The sequence below is a fragment of the Miniopterus natalensis genome, chromosome 2, assembly GCF_054644295.1.
Source record: "Miniopterus natalensis isolate mMinNat1 chromosome 2, mMinNat1.hap1, whole genome shotgun sequence".
NCBI classification, from domain to species: domain Eukaryota; kingdom Metazoa; phylum Chordata; class Mammalia; order Chiroptera; family Miniopteridae; genus Miniopterus; species Miniopterus natalensis.
Genome location: NC_142082.1, coordinates 3,001,324 through 3,023,339, shown reverse-complemented (window position 1 = coordinate 3,023,339; position 22,016 = coordinate 3,001,324). Strand labels below are relative to the sequence as shown.

The window sequence follows — 22,016 nt, the reverse complement described above, 5'->3', positions numbered from 1 at the left end:
AAAGCTCCCTGTCTGTGGGTCACGCCTGCGCGGGGTCAGCTAAGCACCGGCTTTTGGAAGCAGCGAGCTCCTGACGTTCGCGATTGGTCGTGAAAACTAAAAAGGGAGAACGGTTTGCGTTTTACATTTGTGTCCGGAATCTACCCGTTATAACTGTGGAAGACGATTGGCCCAACGTTCTGCTTTTTCAGAGTTTCTTGAAAAAAATCTGTTCACTCCTGAGCGTGTAACTGGTATATGTAGGTTGGCGTGATAATCCCACTTAGGCTTCAACTGTCCGTTTTGAAGGATCTAAAAGTGCCAGGACTTCTTTCCCGCAGACGTGCCTCCATCTCTCTGACGACTCCCACTGTTGTTCCTGGACACTTTTCCAGCCTCACTGTGCCTTTCTCACTGAGGATTGGTGACCAGACAAACACACAGGTCCCTGAGTTGTCCGACACATTCGCATTGGTTGAAACGGGAACAGAACCACCCCCTTTCATTTCCCATGGCCTTCCTGCAAGGTTTACATTTTTATTTTAGCCTTTGTGGGTAGCAATAGCGTGCCGTCTCCAGTCTGTGGAAGAGCTCACGCTTTTTCTCTGACATCACAGTTCCGAGTCCATTACCTTCTATGGAATATAATTTTTATTCGTTTCCTTAGTGTTTTATCTAATACCAGTTTCCTTTAAAACTTCTGCCTGCCCGCAGGGCCCAGTGATCGCCTGCGGGTCATCCAGTCCACTTTTGTGCTCACACCACGGAAGGTTCCAGGTTCCTGGGTGTATTCAGAGGTTTCCTGGAACATTGTTCTTATAGGATCACAGGCACCAGCGTCGAAGTGAGTCTGTCCCAGCACGTTCGCTTCCTTGCAGGTTCCTTCATGAATCCCCCCAGTTGAACACACTCAGTTGATTCAGTCTGTTGTTCCTTATTTTTTCGAGTAAATTAACTGCAACAGCATTTTCCTTCCTTGCCATGTAGTCGCTTTTAAAAATCACTTTTGCTTTTGATGCATTTAAAATTTCTGAGGTGTAATTAGCTCATTAGTCCACCCGATTATCTAGGTGAACTATTATGTGTGTGCTGCAGGCCAGCAAAGCACACGTCTCAGCTAACTGAAGCCAGAGCCTCCCCCTACCCCCTGCCACTGCACTGGAAACCTGTTACCCCGTGGGCTACAGAAAGCCCTCTTGAAGTAGTCTTGGGAATCCCACATTCAAATGACTCCCTACACTGACATTTTTGTGTGAAATCACAGGTGTGTGTCCTCAGTCCCTGCAACCCGAGTGCACGGCCCCATGGAGGAGGCATCTATAGAAACAGGTCATTATACACAGGTGTCCAAAATTGTTTTAAGAACAAAATTGTCCCAATTTTTATTATAAAGCATCCTCTGTTTAGTGCACTGTAACCAAATAAAAGTGCAAAGCCAAAAAGTCCAAAGCTTAAGATTGAAATTTCTTTTACAAACAAAAATTAACGTTTTCTTCACGTTTTTCACCCATTCCCCCCTCCACCCCCTTCCATCCGAGGGGAACAGCGTCGATAATATCGTGATGGGTTTGCAGGGTAACAGGTGATTCCTAGAATCAGTGAGGTGATCGTGTTGTAAGGTACAGAAATGTTAAATCACTGTACTGTACCCCTGAAACTGACATAACGTTGTGTACCAGCTACACCGAAATAAAAAAATTTAAATAAAAATATTAGTGTTTACTTTCGCTGTGCGGCTTGTGTCGATCATCACGCTCCCTTACGGCCGCCGCGGGGAGACGGAGAGCCAGCGGGGGACCACAGCGGGCACCTGTGAACGTGCTGGACCGAACGGGCCCGTGGCTGACCACCCTTCGGCCCTTCCTAACGTCACCAGGGAACCTGCCCCCGCGCAGACGGCCTGAGCTGAGCGGGCTCGGTCGGAAGCCTTGCCCCCTTTGTGCTAACGTGACACGCCTGAAGCTCGTCCGCCGCCCGCCCTTCCTGTGGCAGCGGAGGGTCTGACCAGAGCATGGCAGAGCCGGCTCATTTTAGAGAAAGGACTGGGCTGCAATTAACCTTTACCCGCTGAAGGGGAACTTTAGTTCCCGGCAAGGAGTGGGTCCCGCTGGCCCAATTTAGATGCTGACGGAATTTAAATGCCGTCTTTTAAAGGTTAAGTTACTTGTCCCAGGTCACATAGTCTGTAGGATTAGAACTTAAGTCAAGATGATTTAGCCCTAATTCAAGATAAAGAGCAGGTATTCTCAGAGATGGCTTGGAGGTAAATATTAGCAATCTAATATGGCAAGAAGTGCATGGGAATCATTTTACTCCGGAAATGTCTTTTCTCCTGCTTCCGTGAAGGCGATAGCCCAGTAATTTTTGCCCACGTATACCAACAAAAGGTAGAGCCTAAAAAACAGTGACTAAAAGCATAAAGGTGAATAAGAGGACCTGGGGCCGTTGTTCCTCGTGGCAGAGCACAGGACGTAGAGATGCTGTGTAAGGGGGCCCCATCCTGCGTCGCTCAGCCGTAGACGGTGCCTTGGTCAAGTTCACCTGCCAGCAGGACATGCCAGGCGCATGTTTCCGTTTTTCCTCCCATCCGTCCAGCTGCTCTTTCCGCCGCCTTTTAGGGCGGAAAATCTCAGCTGCGTGCAAATTGCCTGCTGACGTCTTTTGTTCTAGAAGTGACCTCCAGAAAAAACACAACTGTGAGCTGTGCCTACATAAAAAAAAAAGACGGCTGTGGTTCTGCGTGGAAGCCAGTTCTAAACTTAGATCCTCACCAGGTGGAAGCGCGAGCAGCTGCCAGCTGACCCCGATGCACAGACACTGTTGATTCCGAGGGAAGGAGAAGGGCCCACCAGTCACCCGTCGCTCCGGAGCTCCCTGGCCGCGCAGTCCGTCCGGGGCTGTGTCAACCGGCCCGGCTGCGCCGGGTTGATCTGTAAGCAGTTCACAGGCTTTCCCGTTAAAGACAGAGCGCTCGTTTCTATCCAGTTTCCCACTAGGAAAAACAAATTAGCACGTTTTTACTTGTTGTATCACACAAATAGTTAAATACTTGGGGCTGCAGCTGAGTCTCCACTTTAAAAATAGAAAAGGCCACCGCATTTCTGGCCCTCGCCCCACCCCGCACCTCCCGGCAGCTCCCGGCGTTTCTGCGCAGAGCTCAGCGTGGAGGCCGCGCTCCGCCGGCGCCCGGAGCCGTGGGTCCCCGGGAAGGGAGAAGCAGGCGGCCGTCGCTGGTGTTGCTGCGGCTAGGGCACCGGCTCCGGCGCCACCTGGTTGTGGCGGGCAGAGCGGCCCAGCACCTATGCCCGCAGATCCCGCCGGTGAGAGGGGCGGCATTGAGCCGACCCGCCCGCCGAGGCCGGCGAGGCCCGAGGAGGCCGCCTCCAGGCGCGGCGCCAGCTGGGGCCTGCTCGCCAGTCAAGGTTAGTGGAGCAGCCGCCTCCCCGCGCTCTGCCCCCTGCGCTGCGGGCACTGTCACCGGGGCGCGTTCCAGGGGCGGGGGCGCATGTAAGGGGTAGCATGGGGACGGCCACACCGTGTCCCCGCTAGTGTGGAAAACGCACCTGCGCGCGCGGGCCCTGACTGTCAGACGCCTGGTCCTGGGCGCCCGCGGGTCCCTGAGAGCAGGTGCTTCTAGGTGGCCTGGAGACGGGAGGGCGCGTTAAGCAAGAAAAGACGAGACTGCTTCCGAGCAGTTCAACGTGGAAATTTTGAGTCTTTTCAATGGGACCCGAACATAGGAGGGTGGTGCAGGGAAGGAAATGAGTGGAACAGGTTTTCTCACGTGCTCTGACGCCTCGGCCTTCATCACGGGCAAGCGCGAAGGGCAAGGGAGAGGGGCCCCGACCGAAGGGCAGCTGGGCGGGGGCCTGGGCTTTAGGGAGAAGGGAGAGGGGCCCCGACCGAAGGGCAGCTGGGCGAGGGCCTGGGCTTTAGGGAGAAGGGAGAGGGGGCCCCGGCCGAAGGGCAGCTGGGTGAGGGCCTGGGCTTTAGGGAGAAGGGAGAGGGGCCCCGACCGAAGGGCAGCTGGGCAAGGAACTGGGCTTTAGAGAGAAGAGCTGAAGCTTCCATTTCAGCAGAACATCACTGTGGTCGATGATAGGCTTAGCAGGTAGAAACGAAGATTCAGAGACCAAAATTGTCAGAGTTTTTTACTATGCAATGGTTGGAGTCTGAAGAATATTATTTATAAGTTATTATAAAATTCTAAAATGTACAAAGCATGTTTTTAAATAGGATAAAATACTGTCATTTCTTTAAAAGATTGAGGGAGGAACCCGGCTCTTTTTCCTAACCCCAAATTACATTCCCTTTTAATTACTTTTTAAAAAACATGTTTTTATTGATTTAGAGAGAGAATAAAGGAGAGAGAAACATCAGTGCGAGAGAGAAACATTGATCAGTTGTCCCCTGTATGCACCCCTACTAGGCACCGAGCCCGAAACCTGGGCATGAGCCCTGACCAGGAATCGAACCCGAGACATTTTGGTGCACTGGACAACGCTCAACCAACTGCGCCACACCAGCCAGGGCCTTTCAATGACTTTTTAACAATGCAATTATCAGTAAAGATTAATAACAAATTAGCGTGGATAAAAAGTGGTTAACTACAGAAAAGACAATTTAACAATTCAACAAGTGTTTATGGAGCACTTACTATGTGCTGGGCTGTGTTAGGTGCTGGGAAACAGTGACAAATAGTCTCAAGGTCCTTGAAGCCCAGGAGGAGGGGGGGGGGGCTGTCAATTAGTAGAGAATAAAAAGCTTTCTGTCCTTCCTTAAATGGAGAGTAAATTACCTAAATATGGTCCTGACCACAGGTAGGCATATGAGCAGCTTAACAGAGCTGGCTGAGGGGGTAAAAAATTTAAAAATCAGTCAATTAATTCACCTGGATGAGTCTCACAGAGGAAGTTGAAAATAGCTGTAATATTATGTTAAAAATCTAATTGTGTGTAAAGAAAATATGGTTTTACATAATCTCATTTGATATAGTCTAAATAAATTGAAATTATTATAAGAGAGAAATGTCCCATGCTTTGATTAAAAAAAAACAACTTAGCAAACTTGCGTTAGATTCCATTTCCAATTTTTCCAGCACTTACAATGAGAATGTAAACAGGCCCCATCTTGCTGGAGGCAATTTGATGTTGTATCAAAATTTTAAGAATTTATGCTAAACAGATAATTAGACACATTCACAAAGGTAAAAAATAATGTTGATTCCCTAAAAGCGGAAGCTGCCTAAACCCCGTTTAATAGGAGGTGAACTCAAGCAATGGTGGTAAACCTATGGCATGAAATATAGGTTATATAGTAGTCATTTAGCATATTGTGGAATTGTGTTTTGTGACATGAAACAGTGACCCCATGACATCCATCAGTGCAAACAGGTGAAAAGCAACCTGAACAGTCCGGCCGCCTCTTGCTTAAGATGACTCGGGAGGGACGGGAGGATTTGTTCACAGAGGTGGTATTTCCGTGGGGAACGGAAGCCAGGGAGGAAGCGTGTGCGTGTGTGTGTGTGCGTGTGTGTGTGCGCGTGTGTGTGTCAGGAGCTTGGCCTGCAGAGTGAACAGAAAGGCCCATGTTGTGTTTGAGCAAAAGCAAGGAGGCGGGTGTGGCTGAGCCAGGGAGATGGAGGGAGGGGAGGTAGAACCTGAGACCAAGAGGAGACCCCTGCAGGGCATGACAAGGACTTTGGGTTTTACTCCCATGAGAAGCTGGGCCACTGGATTCTTTCTGACTGTAAAGGATCACGCTGGCTCCTGAGTGCAGGGCAGACAGACGAAGGGCATGCGTGCGTCTCACAGACCCCTCAAGAGGCCTCTGCAGGGTCGGCGAGGGTGATGGTGGCTTGGCGAGGGTGGCAGAGTGGATGTCCTGAGATGACAGCCCAAGTCTGGATTCGGTGAGAATGGCAGAGGCAAGAGGATCTGCTGGGGTGGAAGAAACAGAGGGAAATCAGCAGCTATGCAAGGTTTGGGCCTTGAAGCACCCGGGTGAGTGGAGGCGCCCTGTGCCGATAGGAGGAGGGAGATTTTGGAGGGTCACAGCAAGGGCCAGCATCAGACCTGTGAAGCTGAATCTCCTGTTTCTATGTAGAAGCACAGGTCTGGAATCCAGAGGAGAGAGCTGGGCTGGAGATATAAACTTGGGGTGGTCAACATGTGGATAATATTTATACCAACGGGACTAGGATGGATGCGCCCAAGGGTGGGCGTAGGTAGATGTAAGGACTGAGCTCGGGAGGATGTCGATTCCTGAAAAATAAAGCCGAAAAGGAGTACCCAGGCCAGTAAAAACTGCTTCCTTGCAAAGAAGCACATGAAACTGTCAGTATATATGATGTTTCCTTGAAAAGGACCGTGCTTAAATTTAAGACTGTGATTCGTGCCGGGAGAAAGAGGGTCGGCCACACTGCTTAAAACCACAGAGAAGCAGAAAGGAGTAGCTGGTGCGGGGAGAAAGGTGATGCATTTGCTTTCAGAGACGTGCTGAGATGCCAGCCAAACAGCCAGGTGAGTGCCCAGAAGTCAGTGTTAAAATGTGGCACTGAAACTGGTGGAAGAGACCAGGTTAGAGCTATAGACTGGGGAGTTATCCATATGGATGTGACAATGGACCATGTGCCCCAGGGTTTATGTGGCTCCATTCGTCTGACTGATCTGGTCAACAGAAGAGTAAACAATAGAGGTCAGCAGGTGCCTGGTGGTGGTTATTTATTCGGTAAACTTGTGAGTAGGGATGAGCCAGACGTTGTTGAGCTTGAAGCTGGTCCATTCTGGGGGATCTTCTTAAGAAAGTTAACATGAAATTACACAGTCTTAGCAGGTGTCTGTGCAACTGGGGGCCTGGACTGAAGTTTCACTGGCTTCATGGTAAATCTGCCTCCATTATGAAGACGACTGTCGACTTAATATTTCATAGCGCAGGAAGCTATAAGGTGTCATAAGCCGGCACTCTGCCTCGCGCATGACGATGACATTGCTCCTGGCCTCGCCAGGGAGCCTGCGTCCCTCTTCTGGGAGGGGACTCAGATGAGAAGTCAGAGTTCCTAAAAAATAAAACGGTTTCCTCCCAGCCACGGGCAGAGATCTAAGTGCAAGACTTTGATTTCATTGCAGGGCCCACACCGTAAGGAGAAAAAATAGCGCTAGGACCAGCGATTTCGCAAAGAGCAGTGGTACCAAGGAAAGGCCGTTTCGGAAATCGGCCGGGCTGCCGGCGGACCCGAGCGACGGACGGAGGGTCACTGGGACACGGAATTCCCGGCGACGCGCGGCTGAGGGACGGGAGGCGCACGGGGGTCTTCCAGCCTCGAGCAAGCGGCACGCTCGGCGTTGATTCAAGCAAATTGCACAGGCCCCTGCGCAAGGCACTTTCCCGAGTTGTTTTCCTGCACCGGCGCCTTACCGCCCGCGGCACAGCCAGCAGCCGGCAGGGACAGTATGCGGCTCCCTCCCAGAGCCACCCGACTGCCCTCCCCGGTCCCCACCACGCACCCTTCATTCCCTGCTAAAGTCGCCGGGCTGGCGGGGCCAGGCGGCCTTCGGCCCTCCCTCTGGGCCCCTCCACCCCGTGGGGTCAGCCCTGGAAAGCCTGTTAGCCGTTGCTGCACCCCTACAAAAATCAGATTCCCGAAGCCGTTTCTCCTTTTGGAGAGGAATGGGCACGCTGCCAGGAGGTCAGAGCTCCTTAAAATGGCCGAGTAGAACTAGCCAAGGACAAGTCATTTTTTTTTTTTATGCTGATAAAAAAATATATATGAGTCGGATTTACCTGCAGAGCGGCTGGCTCGAGGTGCCGTGGGGAGACGGCGATTTAGGTAGGTGCAGCCCCCACCCCGGACTGCGGGCGTCCGAGGCCGCGGGGGTTTTCGCTCCTGCAACGTGATGTTTACCGACCGGCCATCTCGCTCCCTGTAAATTAAATACCAGATGTCTGGGAACCGGTGTTGTTTCTAAATATATTCTGAGTCACCTCCTGTGAGAGGCCATAACAGTGGGCATTTGTTTAGAGTGGGGAAAGTTCCAGCTCTTTTGTAAAATGATTTTCACACTGAATAATGTATCCCAAAAGGGTTAAGTTGAACGTTTTTTAGTCTTAGCTACCGAATTAAAGTCTGACGGGATTGTAAGGTGACTGTATTGCTGTATGTGAAGACACTTATATTGTTTGGTCTGGAGAAAGCTTATTGTACGGAAAGGAGAGATAGTGTTGAACTCATCTGACTAGAAAGGTGCCGTCGCTAACTTTCAGATTCCGAAAGGGAGAAATAGGGAGGCGTGAAGACTGAGTTCAGAACAGGAGCCGGCACGTGATATAATATCTGTTAATTCTCACCCCTTCCCAGATCAATTACAGAGATTCTAGGGACTTACAAGGAAACAGTGAGGGGGGCTGCCAGGGAGACAGAGAGGCGGGATTCCAACAGAAGAGGTTTCGTGTCCGTGAACAGCATGCGTGTGCTGTAAACTGCTCCTTGAGTAGATCCGTGTTTGGTTATTTCTCACAGCTTACTTAGGACAGAAGAACGGAGCAGCCATTGTGCCTGCCGGCTTAAATACCTTTATAAGTCATGCGATTGCTTAATATAGTTTATTTAATTATGTTGGTAACACTGCAGATCGTTTCAGTCCATAGATGCTACTATTCATGGCTTGCGTTTCCTTCGTTTTGGAGAAAGGATTGCCCCTGAAGTGCTTATTAAAGTCTCCCCTGTTTGTCGGTTTATGTTGAGTGGAATGTTGGGTGTTACTTGCTGGGCATGGATACAGCAGGTCCTGGGAGCCTTCCCAACCCCCCCCAGTCCTGTCCCACAGGCGGCGCTTCCCCATTTGGCGAGGACACTGGCGCCCGTGTTGCTACGACGGCATGGAGGCCCCGGTCCAGCCCGCCTGGCCTTTTCCTCTGGGAGCTCCTGGGCTCTAGACCCCCCCCTGGTTTCTTGCCTCCTCCTGGTCTCCGTTTCCATCTCTTCCCCTCCTGCTCTTGCCTGTCCCCTGCTGGAAGCAATAATGACGGACGGCAGGGGTCCCACCGTGAGCATAGCTGAGCTCAGCCTAGAAAACGCCGTCCTGGCAGCGGTTTCTCCAAGCCTTCGTCCCTGCCCAGAGGGCCGTGGGGTCCCTCACCCAGCAGGATATGCTGTCAGTGGGTTCGTCACTGACCACCTGCCCACACGCTCCAGCAGATTGCTGTGACATTCAACTCCTTTTTTGTGCCGATGGAGGTTGTATTAATAGAAATAATAGCAAACACACATACGTAGGATCTGGCTTCGGCATTTTCTCTCCCCACCAAAATGGACTTCAGAAACCAGAGTGGGACAGAAAGGCATGTGACAGTCTGGGGAGGGGGGACACTGGGGGTTGGGATATCAGTGGTAAATTCAAACACTTTGTTTATCTATTTTGGTCGTTGTGTAGCCTGTTTTCTAAATGACCCTTTTCCTTCCCATTCTCGCTCCTTTTTCTCTGGTTTGTGGACACCAGCTAGCGGTGCTGAAGTGAGTCAGAGGCAATCATTCTGATGGACAAACACATTAGGATGCGAAAGAGGAATATCAGGTCCCTCATAGCTGAAAATATTGTTGACTTTGCTGCCTCTTAAAGGTCTTCATGATATACCTGAAAGAAGTGAGTCCAGAATGAATCCCAAAGGCATTTCTCCAGGCTTTTCCCAGCCCCAGCGTCTGGTTAATGGCCGTGGTAGCTGAGGATGAAGGAAGATCGCACAGTGCTAACCAGTGGGCCTCGATTCAGTCAGCACAGATTTTAGAGAGAAGTTAAGGGTAATGGACTTTATTAAGCCTGTAGACAGGAGGGCACACATGGTTATTATAAATATTATAACATCATTTAAATGCAAACAGCTTTAAGCATTGGTTACTCAAAACCTTATTAATTTACTGCTCATTAAACCAAACATAGTGGTTTCCCCGATCTGCCTGGAAAGTGAATACTACAGTTTTCTTATTTAAATATCCACAGGGAAGATTGGTGCATGTTCCAAAGTCCTCCAGGGTTTCACTCCGCAGTCGAGCTGTTTAATGAAACAAATGGATGCATATGATTTATAAGTCATCAGATTTCATCTTAGAAGCTGGAACTCGAAACATGCTTGTTCCCCCAAATAATATTATTTACGATGAGACTTCACTGCATGTAGTGAGAACACAATGCTCTAATTTCTTATAAATCATTATTTTGCCTCCAAATTTTGTTCTATCAACGGATATTTATTGATGTGCCATATTTATTTCCATTCTGCTTATAATAGATAACAGGAGTATTGCATCTGGAAAGAAATAATGCACAGAAGCTAATAACTGTTATTTCAGTGGAAAACTCAAAGGATTGGATGTCTGGCTTTTTTTGGATGGGCAAGAAACAATGCTAGATGCAAAGGCAAAACCGAGACAGTGCAGTGTCGTAACTAGATTGGCTCTGGAGTTAGACCATGTGACTCTCTTTAGATGATTTCAGTTCTTCCAGCTATCATCTCCTCAACTTTAAGATAGGAACAATAATTGTATATCCCTGAAATAGTTGTGAGAACTAAGTGGGATGTGCACAGTGCTTAGACTGGTGCATTCACATGGTGAATGCTATTCGACATTAGCTATTGTCACCATGACTTATATATCAATCCAGTAAGTAGAAGAAAGTCTCTTTCCCCTCCCCATTAGAAGCTATATTTTTAATAAAACCCCAGTATCAGTGGTTATAAAAAAGACTGGTGATTGGCAGTTGACTTCTGCTCTAGACCAGGCTCACTTGGTCATTTCATAATCCTGTGATATATGCCCCGCATTTTATCCAGTGGAATTGTTTGGACCTCACTTAGGTTGTGGGAAAGCCCTACTGTAAGGCCGTCCTACAGAAGCACAGGGGTGCATGTGGACTTTTGGGAAGGTATGAAGTGCAGGAACGATGCGGTGCTGTCTAAAGGACACCTACCACGTTTCCGATAGTTTTCCTGACCTGTTTAGATAGGCTTTAGACAGGCTTTGCCTGACGTGCATGTCTGACTAGTAGCTAAGTGACTTTATTTAAATTGCACTAGAACTGGTTAGAGTTGTTGTTGTTGTTTTTTAAATATATCTTTATTGATTTCAGAGAGAGGAAAGGAGAGGGAGAGAGAGAGAAACATCAATGATGAGAGTCATTGATCGGCCGCCTCCTGCACGCCCCCTGCTGGGGATCGAGCCCACAACCCAGGCCTGTGCCCTGACCGGGAATTGAACCCCCATCACCTGGATCCTAGGTAGACGCTCAACCGCTGAGCCACGCCTGGCCGGGGCAAGCAGCTTTTAAAGATTATTTTTATTTGTTGCATCCTGTGGATCCCCAAGTGGGGAAGAGATAGTAAACAAGGAGACAGAGACTAGCAAACATGACCCCACTGCATGGGGAAGATGCTGTCTCTAGTCAGCATCACAGTAATTTATCAGCCAATGACTCCCTTTTAGGGAATGTTTGCTGACTTGCGTAGTCTGCATATTTAATTACTCTGAAACATTCAACGCGATCTCTCATGTCCACTCAATAGAACCAGCAACGCTGACCCTGTTTGACAAGAAAATCACTGTGTGCCAGCCCAGTGTCCTGTAAAGCCACCTGGGTGACCACTAGGTGGGGAGAGTGCACCCCTGGGTGGTGGCTGGGTGCCTAGAGGGGCTGGGGAGAGAGAAGAGGGGGCTTTTACATGAGAGGGAAAGGTTCCAATGGGAGGGGCACAAAAGGCATGTCAGAAGAGGGGGACTTGGGGACATGGCAGGTCAACATTTCCCACCAGGGCGCAGGGTTGGAGGGCTTCAGTCCACCATCTGCCGCCCACTGGGTGAGCCCCTGGCACTCTCTGCACCATTTCCAGCAAAGCTGACAGCGTGCTCCTCCCACTGTGTGTGACACCCCTTTCTAGGGCCCACCGGCTCGCTCCGCGTCTCTGAACTTGGGGCTCATGGTCCAGGTCTCAGGACTTGGGGCTCAGCTACTCACCCTCCATGGCCATGTGCTGTAGCCCCTCACGCCTCGGGGCAGGGAAGCAGCAGGGCGGGGGGAGTGTGGTGAGGCGGCTGGTCCAGCTGCTTCTCTGCTAAAAGTGCCCCAAAAAATAAATGAATAAAAAGGGGGGCTTCTGTTTGGAAGACCGGGAGACAGAGGAGGATTTTTGTTTGTTTGTTGTTTGTTTCGGTGGCAGATTTAGTACCTCAATTCCGTTCTTTGAAGGAGAAGTCCGAAGGTGCAGGAAGTCTGGGCGAGGTCAAGTCCAGACCTGCACGGCCTGGGTTTGGGATCCGCCGGTCTGGACCCTTTAGAGAAGAATCCGATTTCCTGATGTCTTGGTCCCCTGTGGACACTGAGTCTGTCTGAGTGGTTCCTCTGTCACAGGATGGGTCCTGGCTCAGAGGTCTCCCTGGACTCAGGATGTCTGTGTTCTCTCTTTTCTGGCAGGTTCCTGGGCAGACCGCTCACCACTCCACGAGGCGGCGAGTCAAGGCCGCCTCCTCGCCCTGCGGACTCTGTTGTCACAGGTAAACTATCCCATATGCTTGAAGCAGGCCCGTCCATGAGCAGAGACATGAACCATCAAAGGCAGCAACTCAAATATAAAACCGCTTCACAAACTTTATTAGTCTTTTTATTTTAGCTCACGAAGCAGCCAGGTCTGTGGCCTCTCATTTATCTTCAAAACGTCTTTATAAATATTTTGGTGCATAATCTTATGTCCTAGAATTTCAGATTTCTCTCAGTATAGTTGTTTATTGATAGACATTTTTGCAAGAAATGATTGGAATTATGTTGTTTATTAAGCATTTTAAATATCCTCAACTCTGTACAATGTGCAGCTCATTGCAGACTCAGTTCAGCCCAAAATATCCGAAAAGGGGCAGCCGGGCCGACGCCCACACCCTCTTGCATCGCCGTCACCTGTGATGTGTTGAGGGAACTGCCCCCGAGAGCTAAGGACCAACCATTTCCACAGCTGCCTGCTCAGCAGACTCGCCAGAGGCAACGTGAAAAACAGGCTATTTGTTGAAATACAAAGAGCTTTGGCTTGGCCTGTGCATTTTTAAAATTTTCCAGCGTGATTCAAATGCACATCCAGACCAGGAAGCCGATGCCCTAGTGTCTCCCAGCATCAGAGAGAGAGAGGCGACGGCCACAAGGGAGGAGAGGGTGTCACCCAGGGTGCCTGGGGCTGGGGACCTCTACGCCAGGCCGGCACTAGAAGTGAATCCCAACCTCCCTGAGCCCCGCTGTGTCCTCCGTGAAGGGAAGGGTTAGGATGAGGTGCCCCCTGAGGGCCGGGCACCTCTCCGGTAACTATGACTATTTTGTCTGCGCATCACTTGTTGAAAAAACCCTGCAAAACGTCATTCGTGTCTAGAGGCGTCATGCAAGGGTCAGGTGGCTCGTTGAGCGGGGAGCAGCCTCAGGATATTTCATAACATGGATCTCATATCTGCCAACAGGCCAGCGGGAAGAGTCAGAGGCTGCCCCAAGGTCCCGTGTGAAAGGGAGTCTCGACCTTCCAGATGCTTCCGTCCTCTGGTCACTCTAGTGAGTGGCAGTTAGGACTTACTCCAAGCATGACCGCTGGCCAGCCACTTCAGAATCTTTGAAAGAATAATTTTCAGGGATCTTAAAAATGGCCACTTGCACTCGGAATTTTCTTGTCTTTACTTTAAGATTTCTCACGTCCATGGGGCATTACAGACCATGGTCATCTGTAATACCTTATGGGGATTTGGGCCCTGAAAAATCTTCTCATTATAGTGTTTAATGTGATGGGCAACAGCCAATGAATTACCAACAATAGCAAGAAGGCAAAGAATCTCAGGTCCTGGTAATATTTAATTATTTTCGTCTGATATCATTAGTTTAATGGGAATATAAGTTTTAAGTGTGTTTAGTTTTGATTGAATAATAAAACAGAATTAAACCTTTCCTGCATGCTGGGCACTGTAACAGTAATTGCTTTCCCTGCATCATCTCATTTAATCTTCATGAGTTTAGAGGTTAATGGACTCATCCAAATGAAAGCAATTACTGCCTCACGGAGCAAGGCTTCCAACCCAAGTCTGACTCTGGTCAGAGCTCCTCACAGCACGGAGCCTAGTCAGACCTACTCCCTGACAAAATTTCACAAAGCAAGTTACTACGGGTTAGGGTGTTTTCCCCCCAGGATGGGCTGACATGGAATTTTATAGCTCCAGTCAAAGCAAGTGATCCAGCCTATAAACAGCCTTTAGTTCTATAAAACAAAACAAAGAAGCAATAGCAACCCAAGCAGTTCCTAAAGAGAAAAACAAATGCTTAAGCAAAATTTCAATAATACTTTCAGAATCCGTTGGACAATATATTTAAAGTGGTATTGGGCTTGGATAGGATGGCATAACAGCTATGGGGCTCAGGGGTCTTGACCACAGATGGACTCCGTGGCATTCGAGCTGGCCTTTTCCTGTGACCCGAACCTGAGTTGCCTGAGATTCCTTGATTTTTTTATATCACTCTTTAGTGACAACTGTTAGAGATGACGTTATAGAACTTTGTGCTCACCTTTCAAAATTATTCCTGTCCCACGTAGGGCTACAACGTAAACGCAGTAACGCTAGACCATGTCACCCCCTTGCATGAAGCCTGCCTCGGCGATCATGTGGCGTGCGCCCGGACCCTTCTGGAAGCTGGAGCTAACGTAAGTCCCTGTTCAGCTCTCACATCTACTGCGTAGGCAAGCCAGGCAGAGTTCTCGTTTGCCTTCCCTTCCTTGGTAGTTTTCAGAGACAGCAGGCTGAAGAGAGAGCTCTCAGCTTGCCCAGCCTTCTCTCGTTTGCGCTCAAGGGTTCCCAGGCGTCGCAGAGGGGCAGCGTGCTGCGTGCGCGGCGTGAACCATTCCACGCTGTCTGCTGCTTCCCGGGTTCTCAGCGGCCGTGGCTGAGCATCTTCATGCCCATAACGTTTCCATCTTCTGGATGATTTTTTAAAATAGATCCTCAGAAACAGAATTTCCAATGTAAACTGCCCCCAGCAAGGTGGCTTCGTCACAACTTTCATCACCGTTTACACTTGACTTTTTTCCCAGCTGAAGTGCACCTACCCACTGAGTTCGTTTTTGTGCCTTTGATCCTCGAGAATGTATTTTTCCGTGACTTTTACCCATCGTATGGTCACTCCTGTGAACTACCTACCACATCCAATTTCTGCGTGTCTCTTGGGACAAGTCATAAAGCTTCCTCACCCCTGGGCCTGAGCCAAGGACACTGTCCTGTTCACCGCACCCCCTTCCCCAGTTATTCCTGTGAGCAGATCGCCTCCCTTTTAAAAACGCCTGACAGTTAACCACGTGTGATCGTCCGAGCCTCACTCTGGATTGCGGCCCGGTTTTAGGTCAACGCAATCACCATAGACGGCGTGACCCCCTTGTTCAACGCCTGCTCCCGGGGCGGCGCGAGCTGCGCGGAGCTGCTGCTGGAGTTCGGGGCGAAGCCGCAGCTGGAGGCCTGCCTGCCGTCCCCCACGCACGAGGCCGCCAGCAGAGGTAAGCCCCGGCCCGAGCCCTGTGCGGGCGGTGGCCTCCGGGTGGGCAGAGGTGCGCGGGGCCGGCCTTGAGGAAGAGTAAACATCTCTACCTTGCAGGTCACCACGAGTGTCTGCAGATACTGATCTCCTGGGGCATAGACGTTGACCAAGACATTCCTCACCTGGGGACTCCTCTGTACGCGGCGTGTGTGTCTCAGCAGTTCCACTGCATTCGGAAGCTTCTGTATGCTGGTAATCACTGTTCTCGAAAACATCTTCGCTTCCGCCCAGGCCCACAGCAATTACACGGCTCTCCACTTGCTTTTTTTTTTTTTTAATTTATTGATTTGAGAGAGAGAGAGGAAGGGGGGGAGAGAGAAACACTGATCTGTTGCTCCCCTTATTGATGCGTCATTGGTTGGTTGATTCTTATATGTGCCCCAACCTGGGATGGAACCCGCAACCTTGGCGTGTGGGGACAATACTCTAAGCGACTGAGCCGCCTGGCCAGGGCTGCACTTATTTCTCTATATAAGCTTCTTTAAAAATTATATCTCATTGCTAAAGATGTTCTTATTCTAAGTGCTCTCACACATCAGTATATAATCTCTGTAAAAAAGAACCTCATTCTTGATAACTCCACTTCACCCCAAAACTCCAAATCCCCTGCTGACAAAGGTCATACCATGAAGATCGTCAAGGGTGAATATAATGTTGCCACACACGACTACGTCTGTGATGAAACCCATCAAAAGAAGCTTTAAGGATAGCAACTTAAAGGATAGTAACCTTTCCTCCCCACAGCCGTCTCACGTACATCCCTAGGCGACAATCTCTGTCCCACTTACCTGAAGAGACGCAGTGCCCTGTCCCACTTGCTTGAAATGAACCAGTCCCTTGAGGTTTCAGCTCTAGACCCTGAGAAACTTCCCCTGGGCTGGGAGCTCTAGACCCTGAGAAACTTCCCGAGGGCTGGGAGCTCCGTTAGGTTGTGGATCCTCTCTCTTTCCTCTAGCACAGCCTGTGCCTCTCCCATGGTGGGCGCCGAAAATATACTCAAAACAAGTAGATGAGTTCCTCTGCCTTCTACTGTTTATGACAACCATTTGGCCTCTGATACATCCAGACGTATCTTTTTATAGCCCCTTTATGTTGCTCACAGAATCTTAGCCTAGCTACACGTTTCCAGGCCGTCTCCATCAGTTTCACTCTCCAGTAAGACACTTAAGCGCGAGTTCTGCTAATGATCGTTGGCAGATTGTTGTTTTCGGGCTCTGTTCTCCCATAAACTTATATAACCAGGAGAGTTTATTCTTTATCACCCTTCTTTACTTTGCTAGGAATATTTTCTTTCCACTGAATAATTTATGCTGGGTAGAAGAGTACTGGGAAGTGCATTAGTAATTGGGACGGGCTGTTATGCTCAGGCTCTGTTCTCTCCTAAAACTGACACAATCGGCAGAGTTTATGCTCCCTTCTATGGAGATTTGGTTATGCAATGTAATTTTTCCACTAAGCATTTTATATTAGGTTAAAATGTTGAAAACGGTTATATTTATTGAAACTTGAAAGTAGCAGGATGGCCATAAAGGGACTCTTAGAGTGTACTGCTTCTTATAAATGCTGGTTTGACAGACAGGATCAGAAAATAGAGTTGAAAGGACTGATGCATTTTTTAGTGATAGGCATTTCTTGATGGTGTAACCATCATTTTCTGGAAAATGGGGCTACTTTTCTTCACAATGTTTATTAGGGTTTATTTGTCACCCATGAATTAGTGGGTGACCACCCACATGCCAGGGCTGTCACTAAGATCAAAAGCTTTGTAGTAGCTTTACATGCTTTAACATGTAAGACATTTTTTAATGTAATCATTCTTTAAATCTACTTTGCTTGCAGAAGTATAATGTGCCTTTATGTATTTATCGACTTAAACTACACGAGTAAGAAGTGACAGGAAAATCTATATACATTTTACCTAAAGAGCTCACATACCTAGAATCATGAGTTTTCCAAGAAACAAAAGAGCTCTAACACCTTAAAATAAATGAAAGGAAGACAAGCAATAAGCTCTTGAATAATCCGGAGAGCTATCAATCATGATGCAAATAGATGAGAGTCAACCTAATCGCACACTGTTTATAATACATATACTAGCTAATGTGATTAATGTTGGAGCTGTTTAAAATTAAACATATTTTTAATTAGGTGATATTTTAGGAATACAGAAAAATATTAGAAAATATAACAAATATGTGTATTTTCCATTCAAATGTACCGAGTCTTAAGATAATGTATATGTATATGTATATGTATATGTATGTGTATATGTATATGTATATGACTATGTATATGTATATAGGAGGCACTCACAGCCTATGGAGCTGAGGTCCCCTTTCGGCCACACCTTCCTGCCTGCATTGAGGTGACTCTTAGAACAATCTGTGTTTGTATCCACCACCGTTTTGTATTTCCACGTAGGCGCAGACGTTCAGAAAGGCAAATACTGGGATACACCGTTACATGCTGCTGCTCAACAGTCCAGCACAGAAATTGTCAACTTGCTGCTCGAGTTCGGGGCGGACATCAATGCCAAAAACACAGAGCTCCTCCGGCCAGTAGATGTCGCCACCTCTAGCAGTCTGGTGGAGCGATTGTTGCTTCAGCAGGAAGGTAGGAAGAATGCCTGCGAGCATTCAAACCACAAAAATGTATTTGCTGGAAATAGGTGAAATTTAAGGGCCTTTTGAGGGCATGTAAAGTCATAATGACATGCGATTGGAATTTTTTGTGTGAAAGTAAATACTTTTTAATTTAGGTTCTATCTATGAAAACAACAATCACAATGATCTCAATTATCTTTTTTTCATCTTACCTAAAACTTTATATTCCTTTGCGTAAGTTAAATATATTCAGTTTTTGACCACACATAATGTGGAATTATGTTTAATATCTGCAAATAAATACTTAGAAGCATGCCTCATTTTATAGGGCAGGCACCGCCCATAATGTGTGGTAGAAACATAATCGGGAAATACTTCCACACTTAAGACTTTGGTTCTCAAATAGAATTTCTCAAGTCTGGTCAAGACACAGTAATGAAATTGGCGTTGGCTTAACCAGTAAATCAAATTTGAGGAAAAAAATTAAGGATTTTCTCCTATAGCACATGACACTTCTTTGATTTATATCTCCTTCAGAGAGCAGAATCTGAGGTTCTAAATGCAACAATAATTTCATAATCCTGAAGACTAAAATGTTTTAAAGAATGTGTATGGAATATGCCTCAACCCTAATAAGGTCTCACGAGGGCACTATAAATGCTATGATTTCCCTAGTACAGTGCTCAGACTGCCCTAGTGTGCTACAAAGCACTGTAGATTTTCTGCTTTTACTTAATGTATCTGATATAAAACTCCGTGTATTTATTTAACGGACACGCCCTTGCCCCCTGCAGCCACGCCCAGCTCCCTCTGCCAGCTCTGCCGTCTCTGCATCAGGAACTGCATCGGAAGACCGCGCCTGCATCTCATCCCGCAGCTCCAGCTGCCCACGTTACTGCACAATTTCCTCCAGTACCGATAAAGCAGCAAAATAAGTCTTGGTGTTTAGAAGATCAAAAATTTCCCCCTCATCTGCACAGTGCATATTTCATATTAAAATATGCTAAGGATAGGGTAGGAGTGAGCGTGACAACTCCCAGGGACGCAGTGGAATATCGATCTTATTTTTAAGTGTACTAGTGGGTACTATTGTTTTATGCGTTGTTATTGTTTTCAGACATAGCATATTTAAAATATCTCTATATTATTATTCCCATAGGCCCTTTTGTTGACTTAGAAAAAAGATGAGACATTCTCCATTTTATGTTTTTTAGAGTGAAAAGGAAAAATGTGAAACTCTAACAAAATTTATTCACATATTGTATTTTGGAAGGTCTGTTTTCTCCAAATAATGCATTAACTTTTCCATTTTGGTCATTGTAATTGGTTCTCTGTATTTTTTATATTAAGACAAACTATGAGTATGGTTTAGAAAAGAGCAGCTAGTATCCGTCTTGAAATAAAGACGACCCATTCGGGAAGTCACCCTGCTGCATGTGCACTGTCTGTAATAATTCATGGAGAAGAGATCAACTGCCCCCTCCTCGCAGAGATCTCACCAGTCACCCCTCGGCCTTCAGTGGACCTCGGCCAGACGGAAAGTTATCGGTGCTGGCCCCTCGCCCCGAGGCCAGTACATCGTGCACCTGCTCAGGCTATTTTAAGGCGTCTCCTCAAGGGTGGCCTCCGAGGTCTCTGTTCAGCACCTTCACACATCCTCCAGCCTTCTCCTGTTTCAGAAACTGCCAGCAGAGGTGCTACCTGGACGGAGGACAGTGGATTCATATCTACCTGATGGAGAGGCCCTGGCCTACCCCAGGGATCAGGGCAGCCCAAGGCTGGAGGAAATGGAAGATCAAAAGCTCTTTAAATTGTGGGGTGCCTCTTAGCAAACTTAGAGACCTTAAAAAATGTACCCCGTGTGTAGACACTGACAGTGGTGTGTCTCATTCCTCTACACAGGCCAGGGTTCAGCCAACACTGAGTCAGCAAGAGAGTTGGATCCAAGGAGAGAGTCCCCAAACAGCGCCCTCTGCAGGGTTAATGCTGTGTTTACTCTCTTCTGCTTTAACTGTGCTGGGGGCTATGAAACATCACAGAAGCAGGTTATGGCCCCTTCATAACTAAGCCAGATTTGAGTCTATTGTGGATTTAGAAATAAGATAATCAGGATACTTACAACTCTGTAAAGTAGAAGAAAATATTCTGATGAGTTTTTTAAATTTATCAGATTTTGATAAAATAATGTGACCACTATTTTAATAACTCAGAGGCCTATTTTACTTTCTTCTTAGTTCTTGGCCGACTTCCAGAGACCCATGGGAATTAAACTATTATTGTAGGTAATTCCAAAGTCACTAAGGTTGCATTTAAAAAAATCATTTGTTTAGATTTTCAAAAATAGAAATAAGGCTGTAGCATCTTTGTTAAAATATGTTTCCTATGTGGCTACAGACTTTAAATGCATCTGTCTTACTGAAATATCTCTAAAAAAGTTTGTAATGTCCTCATAGATATTTTTGATTGTACAGTAACCTCATTAAATATAATTAGGTATTAAAACTGATTTTTAGTAAAAAATATTTCTACTGTATCTTTCCTGAGTTAGAGGTATCCTCAGAATGTGGGAGTAAACACACATCTCCCTTCCTTGGTCTTGTGCCACTAAGTGAAATAAACATCAAATATTAACATGAAAACTGGCCTTTAACATTTTTGAATGCTGGTACCTTGTATCTTAGCTTGAGTGTGGCTGTCTTATCAAAGAACTGTTCCAATTTAAATATATCATATGTTTGTAATGTAGTAAAGTGTGATTATCCCTGGAATAAAACCCCTTTTCTGTTCTAATTAGTATTTGATTTTGTAGCAGAAGGTGATGGGGACTGTAGTTTGGGGCATTGAGAGTGATGGTCTCCTGGATTCCCTCAGGCCAAATTAATTGCTTCCTCCCTGCTACTAATACATTTTTACCACAACAGAGCTGTTCAGGGTATGCGTTTCTTTACAGATAATTATATCTGTGCACCGTCTGTGAATAATCTGGAGCCCAGCTGCCCAGAGAATGTCCTGCGGTGATGGTACTGTGTCTGTCCTGTGCAATGTGGTAGCCATGGGCAGTGGCTGTTGAAATACAGCCAGCATTATTCATTTGATTTTATTTAAACTTATTTAAGTTTAAAGCTAAATAAGCACACGTGGCTAGTGGCTACCATAGTGGATAGCGAAGATTTAGTGAGTAGCACGGCAAGGAATAATAAATAGCTCCTCAAAAGAAGTCCACTGATGAAAAAGTTCATTGGGCAAAGAGGAAGCACCCAGATGGCATCACTTGTGTTTTTATTTTTATACACATTGGTTTACTTTATTAATAATCATGCAGTAAATAACCATTCAACCGAATATTATACAGCTCCACCACCAAGACCTGTCCCGTATTTTGCTGAGGAAAGAGCGCGCAGCCTAAGGAAAAGTCTTAGATAGAGGAGCTTATTTGAGGCAGACTCACTACTGCTGGGAAGCAGAATCTCAGCAGAATGAGAAAATGCTTCAGAGAATGGTAGTTGTGCAGTTTCCTTTATACATGAGAATCCAAGGAGGAGACGTAGGGGGGCTGCATGCAATCCACTGCTGCTAGATTAGGGGGGCGGGGAAAGCAAAGCGGGGACATCTATGCCATTGGATAAAAAGTAAAGTGGAGAAACATACTTACCTCTTTTACTGTGGTGGGGACAGGAGGGTTAACACTGCCAGCACATGGAGATGGTGCGCGGGAAACAAGGTAACTGTAAGAAAGAAGGATCTCCTGCCCAGGAGACAGCATGGGTGGGTCTGGAGATTATCGAGCTAAGCAGAAATAAACCAGTCAGAGAAAGACAAGTGTCACACGATCTTACTCCTATGC

General features: G+C 47.3%; 1 protein-coding gene across 1 annotated transcript; it reads left to right on the top strand.

Moving 5' to 3' along the window:
• The first annotated feature begins 7,627 nt into the window (after positions 1-7,627).
• On the top strand, positions 7,628-20,962 carry ASB5 (ankyrin repeat and SOCS box containing 5). Its single transcript, XM_016219136.2, has 7 exons — positions 7,628-7,807; positions 12,441-12,520; positions 14,578-14,685; positions 15,378-15,528; positions 15,627-15,761; positions 17,991-18,182; positions 18,967-20,962. Exons 1-7 carry the CDS (start codon positions 7,648-7,650, stop codon positions 19,092-19,094), a joined length of 954 nt encoding a protein of 317 aa, XP_016074622.1. The 5' UTR covers positions 7,628-7,647; the 3' UTR covers positions 19,095-20,962.
• Positions 20,963-22,016: the final 1,054 nt, after the last annotated feature.